This window comes from Chinchilla lanigera, unplaced genomic scaffold, assembly GCF_000276665.1.
Source record: "Chinchilla lanigera isolate Chin_1 unplaced genomic scaffold, ChiLan1.0 scaffold00003, whole genome shotgun sequence".
NCBI classification, from domain to species: Eukaryota; Metazoa; Chordata; class Mammalia; order Rodentia; family Chinchillidae; genus Chinchilla; species Chinchilla lanigera.
In genome coordinates this window covers 33,930,992-33,946,346 of record NW_004955404.1, presented here as the reverse complement: position 1 = coordinate 33,946,346, position 15,355 = coordinate 33,930,992, and the positions used below count along the sequence as shown (strand labels likewise).

Here is a 15,355-nt window from a genome sequence, read left to right as displayed (position 1 = left end):
CGCCGCCAGGCTCCGCCCCTCGCGCTCGCCGCCGGCGTGGGGCTGCGTTGATTTGAATCTGGAGCCTCGCTCCTCTGCGCGGAACGTAGGGCGAGGAGTTGCCATTCGAATTTACTCCGCCGCCGCGATGCGATTGGCCGGTTCGCGGACAGCCACGCGACGCGATTGGCCAGTCGTCCGGCAGCCCGGAGTCCTGGTTGGTCGAAGACAGCTGCGGAAGCGGGGAGTTAAAGAGTCTGGCCCGGTGGTGGGAGCTGGCAGAGCCCCCGGGGAGCGCCCCGGATTCGAAGCTGAGGGCCTCCTTTAAACACACACCTGTAGGTACGTTCTTTGCAGTTCCTGGCCTTTCTTCCTGTCTAGAATTGGAGAGCTCGATCTTCCCAGCTCCACACTCGCCTGCCCGCTCGCTCCGGGGTGCAGGGGAGCAGCGAGGGGTAGATGTGGAGGAGAGGGGAACCCAGAAGTGGTCGCTTAGAACTGGGGTGACACCTCCTGTGCTGTTCACCCCGAAAGCCAGCTGAACTTCATTCTTCTCTTTGTCGGGTTGTCTGGTTGTACCACCTGTGGAAGTCACGCAGGGGGAGCTTGGCAGAAGGCGGTGCCGAGAGAGGCGAGGGCAGTTAACTCCGGACCCGTCAGTCGTTCCCCAGCGAGGGCTGCCGTGCAGAAACCGGGCGCTCTTCCGCACGTCTCCTTAGCTTGCTGCGAGGAATTGCCTCCTAAGAGTTGGAGCTTGATAGAGACTTCCTGGAGTATCCGAAAGATGCTCATAGTGTTTCGAGTCTTGACATAATGAATAAAAAACCACAGATGTAAATCCTTCTGTCGGAAAGGGTTTTTTGCCCATTGTATAAATGCATTTAGGTGCCACAGAGGCGGGCCTGACCCCACTCATGTTGGGTTGATAGCTATTTATAGACCACTTAATCTCTTTGCATTTGTTAAATGATAGCACTAACACCTTACCCCTAGCTTTCAAGGTTGTTTCGAGGATTACTTGAAAAAAAAGTGTGTAAACTATAAAAATAGCCCAAGAACATTAGGTTTTGAGTTACTTTTTTGTGAAATACATGTTTTGTTGAATACATTTAAATTTTCAGAATTAAGAGCTGCGGTACTCTGTAATTGTAATATATTTTCTGATTTCTTTTTAGTTTGTTTTCTGTGCTATGGGAGATATCAAAGAATTAAAAATGCAGATAACACCGGAAACTCCAGGAAGGATCCCTGTTTTAAATCCTTTTGAGAGCCCAAGTGATTATTCTAATCTCCATGAGCAAACTGTTGCTAGTCCTTCTGTTTTTAAATCTGTAAAATTGCCAGTAAGTTATTTTTGACTAGTTTTTACACTAGTTTTCATTAATTTTACATGAAAATAACATACTTTTGAATGTAAATATCTTTTACAAGGTAAGGGAAAATGAAACATGTGTAGCTATAATGTACTTTTTAAGTTATAGTGTTGATTATAATCAAGTGGTCATGCTAATAATTAGATAGAAAAAATTCAGTGAGCATTTACTTTTAAAAAAATCTAATTTTTAATTGATACACAAAACAAAAAAATGTATATATTTATGGGTAGCATGTGATGTTTTGATACATGTATGCGTTGTATAATGCTTCAGTCAAGGCAAAGGTATCTATTCCCTCAAACATTTGTCATTTCTTTATGGCAAAAACATTCAAATCCATACTTTTTGCGATATATAGTACATTGTTGTTGTGTGTAGTCATCCTACTCTACAGTATCACACCAACACTTCTTGCTCCTATGTAAGTAGTCTTTGCTTTCTTGGAATGGAAGAAGTAAGGTGTGTCAGCTTATTGTAAGTGTAAGTGTAGTTCGATACTATGAATGAAGACATGTCTACTACTTCCACATGGAGAAGAAGCTGTGTCATCCTAATTTGATCAGCAAACATTACTGAGTGTAGTTATGCATCAGATACGATGCCTAGCAGTTACATCGTTTACAAGTCAGGGTCCCTAGACACAAACCCACAGAGATACTCCATTATAAGCAGCAGCATACTTTTTCTGTTAGAGACCAGACAAGAAATATTTAGGCTTTGCAGGTTATCTGATTCCTGTAAAACTACTCACTTCTGCCTTGGTGCAGCCATGAAAATAAATACATTAATAAATATATAAAAGACAAAAATACAAAGAAAGTTATGGGAAGTGTGTAAACAGAAATGTGTCTGTGCCCAATAAAGTTTTATTTATGGACTGAAATTTGGATTTTATGCAATTTTCACATAATGAAATATTAGTATTCTTTTCAACCATTTAAAAATGTCAAAACCATATTTATTTTGCAGGCTATTATAAAAACAAACCAACCCCTCAATTAGTGGGATAGACAAAAGTGATTAGTGGTTAGCACAAAGGTGATGTGGAAGAGAAAGTATTCTTTAAGAGAGTAAGGAAGTCCTTCATTGCTTTTATTAATTTTGCATTTATTTGCTACTCTAGAGTTCTTTTTAAAGTCTAATCTATTAACCTGGTTAGTTATCCAGGAAAACTGCAAAGCTGGTGACTGCTTCTGCTGTAAGCATGTGCTAGAGGAAAACTGGGCCATTTTGTAGTTTCTATCAGTGGTGGCAAACCTACGGCACACATGCTGCAGTGAGCCCTCCCTGTGGGCCTATGAGCCAAGTCACCGCAGCCAGGGTTTGACACATTATCAGCATGCATAGGCCGGCAAAGATCACATTAAATGTGGAAGACCGCACCAAATGCAAACTTTTACCATTCAATAAAAAGATGTTTGTATCACTGAGAGCTGTGTTACTGTTTTTCTTTTAAGACCAAAGATGTTAAGGTATGAGTTGTTTTTTCTAAATGAACACCTCTGTGTTCAGATTTAATTGCAGTTTTGGCACTTTGTGAGAAATAGGTGGGTTTGAGGTTGCAGTTTGGGCACTCGGTCCCTTAAAAGGTTCGCCCTCACTGGTTCATATTGAATCATTTCATTAATCTGACCTCCATGATTTTTAATTGAATTGTATTAAAATTCAGTTATCTTTTAGTCTTCATAGAAACTAATACTGGAATGACTGCAATTTAACCCTTAAAACTACAGTGTTACAGCACCTTGTATTTTAGACCTGAATTTGTCTGGGTTGTATTTCTCATTACATACTAGGATTTGGATAAAGCTTTTGATTCTGATAATTGAATATAGGAAGGCAGCATTGGTTGCCATTCATGATTATTTTAAGAATCAATTATTTTATGAGCTTTTGTACCCCTTGGGTAGTTAGGGCTTTGTTTATCTTCAGTTCATTCTTAGTGAAAGACCTTTGATAAAAGAAATGTTTACTTTTACATGGGCCTGGTATTGCTATACTTTTATTACTTTTATGAGTTTTTTTCTAGTATTACATTTTAAAATCACACAGATTTAGATGTTTTAGAAGAGATATGTCAAGCCAGTTGATTTTGTGTTATTTGTTTACCTGAAAACATAGGTTTCAAAATATTTTTATATTACAGTATACCCACTCACATTATTTTGGAAGATGACATTAGTTTAGCATTTGGATGAACTGTTTTAGTTTGCATTTATTAATAAGTTCGCTGTCTTTTGTTAAGACTCCAGGAGAATTCAGATGGTCTATTGATCAACTAGCTGTAATAAATCCTGTAGAAATAGACCCAGAAGAGATTCATCGGCAAGCCTCCTACTTAAGTCATTCTCGGTAAGTTTTCCTTTCTTGCATGTACGTGTGTGTAATAACACATTTTTAAGTGAAGAGATACAGGAAATTTTAAAGGTTGAATATTTGTATATGTAAAGATACCAAGGGAGAAAAACTTCTGGTGTGGATTTTTCCTGTCTAAATGAGTAAGTTGCAAGAACTGTACCCAGAAAGAGACCCTGGCTAACAGCTCTAAATCTGGGTAGGAATGCTTTTCTTTTAGCGATAACCTTCTTCCTCTGCTACTTACAAAATAGCTCTGCTCGCCAACACTTGGTAAAGGGAAGGGCATTGTAAAATTTGTACCTTTTCCTGTGATGTGGCTTCTGACTTTTGTTTTTTGATATAAAGTACAATTCTATTTAGCACCTATGTATGTTTATGGAATTCTCCTTCACAAGTTAATACCTACCGAACGCAAGAGTATCCGGTAGCAACAAGGAGCTTTTTAGGCATCATCTAGTTTTAACATAGTCCCCTGGGAAATCCGAATCATGATACCTGAGTAGCCTTAAACTTTGTTGTGTGTTCCATAGGTTTCAAGGTATTAGTAGACGTGTGCTGCTCAGTGATGACTAAGGTGGTGAGAATATGTACTTGTTTAAGGGAACAGGGCCAGTTTTTGATTACAGATTGTCAGGTAGTAGTTTGGAGGACTTTTGTTTTAATATGGTTGGATTTCTTTATATTTGAAAACCACCAAATACATGATATGATCAGCTTTTAATTTTTTGTCTTAAGGTTGATGTGCTGTGAGTCCCAAAACTGGGATCCTTTTCCCTTTGACTTTTAAATTCAGTCACACAGTGATTCACACATATTGAGACATTCCTGCAAGTACTTGTCCGGCTTTTCTACTCTAGCCTTTCTTTGCTTGGTAACTTGCTGACCATTCCCTCAGAATCAGTTACTGTTACGTCCATCTGAATTGTGACAGGAAGGGAACAGAATGGAGATAAAGCCTAAAAGGATTTTCAGTTACATTTAAATAATACCTTAGAAAGAGAAGGTAGAAGACTATATAAAAGCAAATGATTCACCGTTAATAAGTACCGTAATCTTTTGTCTCACACAAATTGTAGTCTTTATTATTTTGCCTTATCTCTTCAACATGTTGAATCCTGGGTAACTACTATATTAGTAAAGAGGTATTTACTGAGCACTGTGAGGACACTGTGAGAAACACTGAAGGAGTATATTGGAATATTAGATTGTAGGATATTTCTTCTGTCTCTAAGAGCTAATGATACAGTTAGACCACCTAACAGTATTTTTACTCTTGTTAGGTTTACAGAGAGAATCTTGGTATATTTCAGTAGATTGTTTTGTGATAAAGAAGAGGGAGAAAGAATGGGAAAATAATTTAGCTAACGTAACTCAGTGAATGGTTATGCCTTCTACGAGGGACAGGAAAATACCTCTAACATGCTGCTTCATTCTTAGAAATAAGCAATGGTCTTCCATACCTCGTCTTAACTAATCAGAACTATTTCCCTTCGTCCCTTCCTTTCCATGCCAGAACACACAGAACGGTGCGGAGGCATGCCAGTGTGTAAACAAATGAGTGTTCTTCACACAGGACGGGACTAATCCTGACGGTCTCTGACCTTCCTCCTTGCACAGAGACCAACGCTGAGAGCACACATGTTAGCAGTGTGCATCGCACCAGCGTGCAGTGGCGTGCCGGTCAGGGTATTCTGCTGCATGACTTCTTAGAATCTTCTAGCACTTGCTCTGCAGTATTTGGCCACACTGATTTTTACTGCTTCCCGCAATCAGCGGACTCTTTCTCATTCTGGTAGTGCCTCTGATGAAGCAGCACAATGTTTCTGAATGAGACAAAGGTAGATTAGAGCTTACTGAGATTATAATGCATTTGACTTGGTTATGCCCTTGACGAGAATTGAGTTATCCTCAAAATGGCTGTTGGTCAAGCAGGGACATGTGCATTATCGCTCTAGTTTATTTTCTCATAACTCCCTCTAGTTTATTTTCTCATAACTCCCTCGAGAAATCTATCAGTTTCAATGTCTGAAACATGTATATTCTCATAGAACTTTTTTTTCTCATAGGGCTTTGTTTAAGCCAGGATAGAATCATTTTAAATTGTTTTTAAAAACAAGTCTTGCGAATTTGTTGATAGAATGCAAACATGCTTCTTGGAAAAGGGTAAGGAAGTGGTCCTGCAAGGCTGACTGCTGAATTCTTGGCAAGTACATGCCTGTGCTTCAGACCCGACATTTTATATGAAATCTTGGTGCTGAGAAATTTGTGTTGCTGTATGAAGCAGAGGCCTTATCTGGACAAAATTTCGTATTGTTGTGATTTATTTTATAATTAATATTTTTATCTGTTTGTTCAGGATATAAGGATGATAGTTTCTTTCCTCTATTTCAGAATAAAAGCTGATCCTAAAGTTACCACTACGATAAATTTACCATAATTGAAGAGACAGAATTTGGACAATTTTTAATTTTCTGTCAAATTAAATACTTAATTTGTGTTGATTAAAGGACACACTTTATTCAGAATATTTTGTGTCGTTGATAGTAATTTAAGTATATTGGTATAAAACTTTCAAAAGAAAGTATTGTTCCATTCACAGTTTGAATGGGAAAGAGGGAGGTAAGCCTAATAGCTACGTGCTGAACTTCAGAATACTGCCATTAACTAAGTATTATAAGATGCCAGTTTTTCTTTTAAAGTGAGTTTAACACTTGCCAGTTTTCAGTGGAGGGGAATTATTTCTTTGAAAGGTTATTATTTTAAATGTTCTGTAAGCTGAAGTAATAGCGTGGTTATTTTTCTTCTTTATCTCTGTATAGAATAGATAAAGATGTGGAAGACAAAAGACAAAAAGCCATTGAAGAGGTAACTTAAAACCGTTGCTGATCATTAAGCCAGTGAAGGATTCATTCTGTATGTGTGTCACCTCTTTTAGGAAAACTTTCTGCAAACCCTGCCCCGTGCATCTGTCCTCACAGCAGCCCTGTGCTCGCCAGCTGTGTGAAGCACCCGCCTGTGCTCTAAGACCAGTGATTTTCAGCCGTCTCGGTACTTAGTACATGTACAGTGTCGCAGTGCTCGCGTAGTGCTCACTCCCCTGCACTAACTACTTTTTGGCCAGAATTGTGCTTCATTCGCATTTTCAGGACCCAGCAAAATTTGTCTTTCCTTTGCCCTCAGAATACTGAATGGCACAAAATTCTCCTTCCAGTTGGAGTTTATGTAAAGGAAATCAAATATGTTTGGGCCTGCAAAATCTAGAGAAAATGGATTTATCATTTATTATTAATACTTAGGCTTTTTAAGACAATATATTTCATGAATTAAAATGTAGTTTGCCAAGTGTAAATGTAAGAGTTTTTCTTTTAAGAAAGTGTACTAAGTTTTTCATGTTTTGCTCCTTTTATTTGCTGAATGCCATATAGTGTAGGTATTTTCTATCTAGTTTTTTCCTCAGAAAGTCTTTAGATCGTGGCAGCATTTCTGATTTTTCCTTTTCCTTCTCTGACTCCTCTGCCTAACTCTGTCCCTTAGCTGTCCTTGGCTCTTCTGCACCCAAAAGCCTTCGTGTGGGGCGCATTCTGAGGTGGGGGATGCACCTACACTGCTGTGCAGTAGGGTGGGTGCCGTCTCCTGAATTTGAGTACAGCCTGTTTTTAGGAAATAGTATCACATGTTTACGCTTTCCAAACATTCTCTGCCTCTTTCTGTGTAGCTCCAAAACTTGCATTGTCATTGTATCTAGTCATGTAGTTCCTACCCAGCTAAATATTCTTAGCCTCTTTCTAATTTTCCAACATTTTGGAAAATATGCTTTCTCTTTGGAATCCTTAAAATTTAAAGGGAAACTCAGTAGGTAAAATTTGAGGCAATCAAGAGTGACACATAGGGGGGCTGGGGATTTAGCTCAGCGGCAAAGCGCCTGCCTGGCAAGCGCAAGGTCGTGAGTTCGGTTCCCGGTACCGGAGAAAAACCAAAAAAAAAAAAAAAAAAAGAGTGACACATAGGGTTCATGGATCAGAAACAAATGACCTTTTTTTAACATATATTTTTGAAAATAGAATAATTATATGTTCATGGTAAATGCAAAATTTCAAATGCAAAGGGGAAATATAAAATGAAAATGAGAAGCTCTTGTTCCTCTGTCCCGCCCTCAGAAGGCAACTGCAGTAACGTTTCTTGTCTATAATTAGATTAATTTATGTACTGAATCACATCTCTCCATTATTTTACACAAGTAGGTTCATTTTTTTGATACTGTTTTACATCTTGCTTTTTGTGCTCAATAATCTTAGATATTTTTCAGTAATTACTACGTACAGATTTTTATATTCCATATATTCCGTTTTGTAGTCCATTTTTATATTCTGTATTGATAGATATTTAAGCTATGTTCCTTGTATTTATTTCATAGTTTTGTGATTGGATAATTTATTTTATATATTTGAAGTGCATTTGCTAAATTAGAGGTTTGGTGGATTTTCAGTTTGGGTAGATTTTGCCATCTCACCCTTGTACTAGGTACCCATTTATACTTCTGGTTCATTACAGTATTGCTTGTGTTTTCTTATCTGCAATACTAATTATTACCAAAGTTTTAAAAATATGTCTTACTCTTACTACTTTAAAAATAACATTTTGTTATTTAGATTTTTTTAAAAATTTCGAGTGAACTCATGTACATCACTTCCTAAGTTTGTTAGTTCTTTATGTTTCTCCCTGCGAGTTGTGTATATCATAATCTCTTTCCCATTCCTTTTGTTTTTTCACCTTTTCCTCATGACTTATAGCTAATTTGTTATCTTATGTGTAGCCAAATAAAAAGTTTTTTCCCAAAAGCATAGGAAAGAGAAAAATACTGCATTTAGGAATGAAAGAAGAAGGGAATGTATCCAGCCAGTGGCGCTCTGGTTGTAGAGTATGGTTTATAGTGATTGCTGCTCTTTTTGGTGTAAATACTAAAACTACAGCCACTGATTTGGCCGCTGATAGGACATCACAGAAAGGGGAAAGTGCATTTGCACACCATTGTACGTAAGAATCTACCACATAGATACAAAAAGTGCAGTAAAAGAGCATAGATATTAGCAAATAAAATCAAATAATTAGCAAATGATGAGTTTTAAATATTTTAATATAATTTAATTATAAATTTATATACTTTGGTACTTAATAATAGCTTTAACAACTGGTATACAAAGGTCCCTGAAAATTTAATAATTTGATCTAGAGAGCTAATACAAGGTAGCTCCAGCCCTCCATTTATAGTGGCTTATTTTTATACCTTTATCTCCATATATTCCTTCCCTCTTGCTCTTTTACCCTCCTCCAAAAAATAAGTCAGAAGAAAAATTAAAAATGTGTTTTCTGTGATTCATGTCTTAGCTTAATTTATAAATTTTAAATTAAAGCGGTGGTTGGAGATATTATTTCTTTTTATATCTACTTCACATTTTTCCGTTTTACCTTTGATCATTTGTGTTTTTAAGTATTAATAATTTAAAATAAGTTAGTATATGAACGATTAATAATTATTTGAAAATGCTACAGGCACTTTTTCACATTTGGGGCAAAATTTATGGCTAATTATGACCTTAATTTTCCTAGTTTTTCACTAAAGATGTCATCGTGCCCTCTCCTTGGACTGATCATGAAGGGAAACAACTTTCAGAGTATCATCCCAATAACTGTGAGTGTACTTCAAATAAAAAAATTTTAAGAATCAATGAATGTAAAGCAATTTAATGAAGCACCAGTTTATTTGCTTCAGTGAGGAGCTTGTGTAAAATTAAATTTCTTATATAGATAAAGGAAAGGTAGAGACTTAAATGACCTCAAGCTAATTATCTGCAACATTATTAAGGAAATTAAAAGGCAAACTAATAATCTTCCAATATGTTTGGTCCTCCAAGCAATGGTTGTCTTATATTTGTTCTTACTGCCTTTTGGGTTATGAACAGCATTCAGGTATCGCTGGTGTATGTGCATTCCTTATTGCAATGGGATTACTCGCTCTTCTTTGTAGCATACCTTAATTATGTTCACAGTATAAGAGAATATTTGTTACATGCTTATCAAAAGGCAACGATAACAGATAAAGTGGGTTGAGTACTTTGACTGCCAGGATAGTACTAAATACTTCTAGTAATTTCTTACAAATCGTATGAAGTGGGCATAATTGTTCGCTCCATTATGTAGGTGAGGAACATTCATTTTAGAAAGGTTAAAGCACTTGTCCAGGGTACAGAGCTGATAAAATTGATAGAACCTGGATTAAAAACCAGGCATCTCTGATGAAATTCAGTGATCCCAGCCCTTGCACAGCAATAGCAATGTGTGATGCGGATCTCTGTCCTGGATTGTAAACACCCTGCAACTCTAAACCAGAGGGGAGGCCTCAATCAAATTATTCAGTCTCTTTGGACCTCAGTTGTTTTGTTTGTAAAATGCAAAGATTACACTACAGAGTTGTCTGTTACATTCTTTGGAGCTCTAAAATTCTATGTTCATGTGATATTTCTTACAGACAGTCCTTCCCCCCATTTTTTCATGGTGGATTTTATTATAGATGAATCAACTTTACAAGATTTTTTTAATGTCATCATTTCATATTCTGAAAACTTGTTTTAGTTAAAATGATGCTGTATGAGGAAGACACAAAAATACCATAGTCTGTGATAAGCCAGTCCAGCCTGTGATGACACGCTGCAGTGCTTAAGAGGGTGGGCTCCAGAGCTGTGCTATTTAATATATTGTGATGAGGAGATTCTCCAGGAGTGTTGCATTTTTGTGTATCTTGCAAGGAGTGGTTTGGAGAGATCTTGTCGCAAACTATCTTTTCAAGGATCTTTTATGACAATCATCCTTGGAAGACAGAGTGCCCCTCCAGAGCAGAGGGTAGGCTTATTTTGCACTCCAGGAAATAAACAGGTCGTCTCCCTCTAGAGCAGATGTGCTTGCAAGCCATCCTAAGAATGGGATTTCTTAAGCTCAGGGTTCATCATGAAACCCACTGCAACTTTTCATAGCTAACAAAATACCTGAGATAATCAATTTGTAAAGCTATTTTTTTTGGGGGGGGGGGCGGTACCGGGAATTGAACTCATGACCTCAGGCTTGCCAGGCAAGTGCTTATGCCGCTGAGCTACATCCCCAGCCCATAATCAGTTTATAAAGAAGAGAGGTTTATTTTGGGTCACAGTTTTGGTGGTTTGAGTCCATGATTGGCCCTTTTGCTTTGGGCAATGGTAGCATGGAATATCGTGGTGGGAGCATGTGGCAGAAGAGGTCTGTTCGCCGTATGGCTAGATATAAATGACATGAGAAAGGGCTGGGGTTTTTCCATACTTTTCAAAGGCTGCCCCAATGATGAGAAAACCTCCCGTGAGACCCACCACCTCCCAGTAGCGCCAAGCTGGAGACCAGGACCTTAACATAGGGCCTGTGACCGTTAATCCTGATTTATCAGCTTTCTTGGAGTGAGAAAGTCCTGGCAGATTCATAAAGCACACTCCTGGGTAAGCCTGGTAGACCACGGAGGTGTGACCTTGGTATTCAAAATGGTCCCTGGCTGCTCCTCTCTGGCACTGTTCCCCACTCTGCTTCCCAGCTGCTGCAGCCCCGACTCACCCATCTCCAACCAGGCCCCACCTCTGAGTAGCACGTTCAGCTGAGACCTTATCAATAAATTAATTCAGTGAGGAGTGCAGCGCTTTTGGGGTACGTTGTAGATTTAAACCACAACACTCATGATCTCATATGTGGAATCTACAAGAGTCAAACTCACAGAAAGTAGAATGGGGGTGAAGTACTAGGGCAAAAGGCATAAGGTTTCAGTTAGGAAGAATACCTTATGACAATCTATTCCATAACAAGGTGATTATAGTTAATAATATATAGTTTTAAATGGCTAAAAGCAAATTTTAAATAGTTGCACTAACATGTATTAAGTGCATGAGGAATAGATAAATAAATTAGCTTTGTTTGTTTGTTCCATAACGTGTACACATATGCAGATATCACATTTACATATATTATTGTCATTTTTTTAAAAGGAAAAAGTGAAGTATGACTTGTCATACCCCTTTACTTGCTCTGATAATCTGTTAATTTTACCTTATATTCAGTCAGAGTTAAAAAAAAAAAACAAAAAAAACCTAACAGAAACATGCCCAAGCCTGGCGTGGTGGCGCACGCCTATAATCTCAGCACTCGGGAGGCTGAGGCAGGTGGATTGTTGCGAGTTCGAGACCAGCCTGGGCTACAAAGTGAGTTCAAGGCCAGTCTGATCTGCACAGCGAGACCCTGTCTCAAAAAGACAAAAAAAAAAAAAAAAAAAAAAGAAAAAGAAAACAGAAACATGCCCAAATATGTGCCTATGAATACAGATATCTATTCTCAAAATATTATAAAATAAAAACTTCTAATATGTAACATTTTAGTCCAGAAAAAGTAGGCTAAAGTAAGTGAATATAAAAGGTGTGATTTTCTACTTAAAATGTTTTACAGGTATTAACATAAATAGTGCCTCTCCAGCTGAGAAAAAACTGACCATTCATCCTGGAAAAAGCAATGGTGAGTGTGAACACAAGCTATAAAGAAATAGTTCTGTAGTAGGCTGTGTTTGATTTTAAACCCTGTTCGTGTAGTAGTGCATTACTTTGGAATTGAAATTATTTGCTTTTTGTGAATGATCTGTATAACTCTGCAGGAGCTGATGCATCCAGCTATGTTTTACAAACAGCACTAGTCTGTTGTTTTCTTGTTCCAAATGTGGGAATCATTTCTCGTTTTGGAGAGCATTCTTTTGAAAATGTGTTACTGTGGGAAATCTCCCCTCAAGTGTAGGCTGGCTCCCTTTTCAATTCCAAGTGCCAGCGTCACAGCCAGGGGTGAACTTTTACATTAACATGTTTCCATCGGTAGCAGAAAGTGGGAAGCTGCTTAGGGGAAGGTGGCGTGGCAGGTACTAGAGTGTGTAAGTGGGATAATTCAGTTGCCTGCAACATCATGGAGAGATGGTTGGTTGAGAAGCACATGCTAAACTTATGTCACACGCTTTCATTGACTGATCCATGTTTGTATTTATTTATTTATTTGCTTGCTTCCAGCTGCTTGTCAGACATTGCTGTCTCTTCCTGTGGATTTTAATTTAGAAAATATATTAGGTAAATACTGTTTTTAAAATGTTTAATAACTTATATCAAATGTTCTGTTTTGTTGGCTTTTTGTAAATGGGACTACCTAGCAATGCTTTTCTCTAAAGAAGTGGGGAAACTGTCCTGAATACCTGTTTTTCTTGAAATGGCCTAAATTGGCTTTTATATCATAATGAATTTTTCTATACACATAAACTACGAATATCTTATTGGCATTTGTAAACATTAATAATGAAGCACTCCAAAGAATAATGAATAATGTAAGATATTAAACATCTGTGTATATATAAACATACACAGTTAAACTTTGCCTTCTTTTTAAAAAAATCAAACACGGTACATGCTGGTTTTGTAAAAATTCAGTGACAGAAGTACAATTGCTCTTCCAAACGTCTAGATTTCCCTTTTATTCCACTAACCTTGAATATAGGTGACTACTTTAGAGCTGATGAGTTTGCCGATCAGTCTCCTGGAAACCTCAGTTCTTCATCGCTCAGAAGAAAGCTCTTTTTAGATGGGAACGGAAGTATCTCTGAGTCCTTACCGTCGACTTCACCCCGAAGTCCTCATAGCAGCGCCCAAGCATCACTTGAGGTGTTTTATTCAATAGATTTATCTCCTGTGCGGTGTCGGAGCCCTCTGCAGACACCAGGCTCGGTAAGAAGAATATTCACAGATGGCTGATTTTGTTTTATACATACTTAGGTCTTGATACTTGGAATTCACTCAGAAGGAATAGTTGCCTTTGGAGTATTACTCTTAATGAACATTAACTTGGTCCATGTATTTTCATTAGTCATAGGAATGTTTTTATTAAGACTCCAGTTTTGCATGGGAGAGGACCGAATGTTTCCTGAGTCTCAAGGAATCTCAGTGTGGGTTATTTACTGAATTATGACGGACATACTGTACAGCCCAACCCTATCGGCATTCATGGAGTAAATGATTAAAAAAATTTGTACAGACAGCTGTTTGGTGTAAAATGTACTGCTTTGGTTAAGCACACTGCATTTATATTTTCACTAGCATGTTCTAATTCAAAATCTTTATAGCAGTCTTCTTAGTTGTCTTTGTTCCAAGATGTCTTTTGGTAGTTCTTGTGACTAATTCCTAATCTGTAAATGTGTTTTGAAGGTAAAGACAAATAGCCTGCAACATGAGTTGAAGAGAACCATGAACAACATGCTTATTTATTACCTATTTACATTTTCATAGGGGCAGTTTTCTTCCAGTCCTATTCAAGGTAGTGCAAAAAAGTACAGTTTGGGGAGCATGACGAGTCCTTCAGCTATTTCTTCACCCACTTTCTCACCAGTAGCACTTCAAATAGGAAAGACACCTCTCTCAGGTATGTCTCATAATAAAATACCAGCTCAAAAATTTTGTAATATCAGTATTTTTTATTAAAGAGCCTCATTTTTGCATAATTCTAAGTGATTGCTTTTATTTAGCATTTAGAACCTTTGGGGTTTTTTTTTTAGGAACAGGTTACCTTCAAAGAATGGAATTCTCTAATAAAGTTTTACTGTAATGTTAAATATAGTCACTTTAGCAATATTTACATCAAACCTCTGTCAATGAAAGATAACGATTTTAGAGACAAATTAGTTTTTAATATGCTTTCTGATCTGTGGGTTTAGATTTTGATAATTAGTCATAGTTTGTTTTTTTCAAAAAGTGTATTTGGCTAATTTTTTTTAATGTGAATATAATGTATAGAAATGTACATATTTCCCTGAAAAAATCATCATACCAATTTTTAAAAGTTCACCATCTTAGCAAACCTATTCAGACCAATAAAATTGGAAACTTTTTTCGTTAGCCTTGTTTATATTTGTGTGTGGGTGTATATATGGATATACATGTGTGCATACACATGCTTGTACATACTTGCATCCTGCCTTTTTTTCACAAAGCATTTTATTGTACCTGTTTTTATAGGCCACTCAGAAAATTTAAACCTCTCAAAAGTGTGGTTGTTTTCTGGTGCTGAGAATTCAACCCAAGGTGCCACTGTGTGCACAGCAAAAAACACTGCCTCAGAGCTATACCCTTTTGCCCCGTGTGTCATTTGTTTAGAACCATTAGTAAGCATTTAAATTATTTCTTTGATTTTTTTTTTTTTTCCGGTACCGGGAATTGAACTCACAACCTCGTGCTTGCCAGGCAGGCGCTGTGCCACTGAGCTAAATCCCCAACCCCAAAAGGAATTTTTTTTTTTTTTTTCTTTTTGCAGTACCGGAGATTGAACTCACTACCTTGCACTTGCCAAGCAGGCGCTTATGCCACTGAGCTATATCCCCAGCCCTGCATTTAAATTATTTCTAATTTTTCTTGGTCATGAAACTAATGATTATTTTACATGTATACTATGTTACACATATTTATAGCTTTAGGTTAAATTCCCAGAAATGGGCCAGTTATATTCTGGAAGGTTGTGAATTCAGGCATCAGTGTTTGTTTAAATGGTTTCTCCCTGCTTTA

The 15,355-nt window shown here is 37.5% G+C and overlaps 2 protein-coding genes across 3 annotated transcripts in view; one reads left to right on the top strand and one right to left on the bottom strand.

The window, feature by feature from the left end:
• The window catches only part of Mzt1 (mitotic spindle organizing protein 1), a gene marked incomplete in the record, with an annotated part of 16,347 nt that extends 15,576 nt beyond the window's left edge, over window positions 1–771 (bottom strand). Inside the window, 2 exon segments of the mRNA XM_013516957.1 lie at window positions 1–561; window positions 633–771. Of these exon segments, the coding sequence (XP_013372411.1) occupies window positions 1–561; window positions 633–771 (700 nt within the window).
• Window positions 234–15,355, top strand: part of Bora (bora, aurora kinase A activator) — a 22,618-nt gene continuing 7,496 nt past the window's right edge. For both annotated transcript variants that reach the window (XM_005374192.2, XM_005374193.2), the window contains exons 1-9: window positions 234–321; window positions 1,155–1,322; window positions 3,601–3,707; window positions 6,533–6,578; window positions 9,321–9,402; window positions 12,222–12,287; window positions 12,824–12,880; window positions 13,302–13,528; window positions 14,087–14,219. In XM_005374192.2, coding sequence (XP_005374249.1) covers window positions 1,170–1,322; window positions 3,601–3,707; window positions 6,533–6,578; window positions 9,321–9,402; window positions 12,222–12,287; window positions 12,824–12,880; window positions 13,302–13,528; window positions 14,087–14,219 — 871 coding nt within the window. In that variant the 5' untranslated portion in view covers window positions 234–321; window positions 1,155–1,169. The remainder of the gene's footprint in view (window positions 322–1,154; window positions 1,323–3,600; window positions 3,708–6,532; window positions 6,579–9,320; window positions 9,403–12,221; window positions 12,288–12,823; window positions 12,881–13,301; window positions 13,529–14,086; window positions 14,220–15,355) is intronic.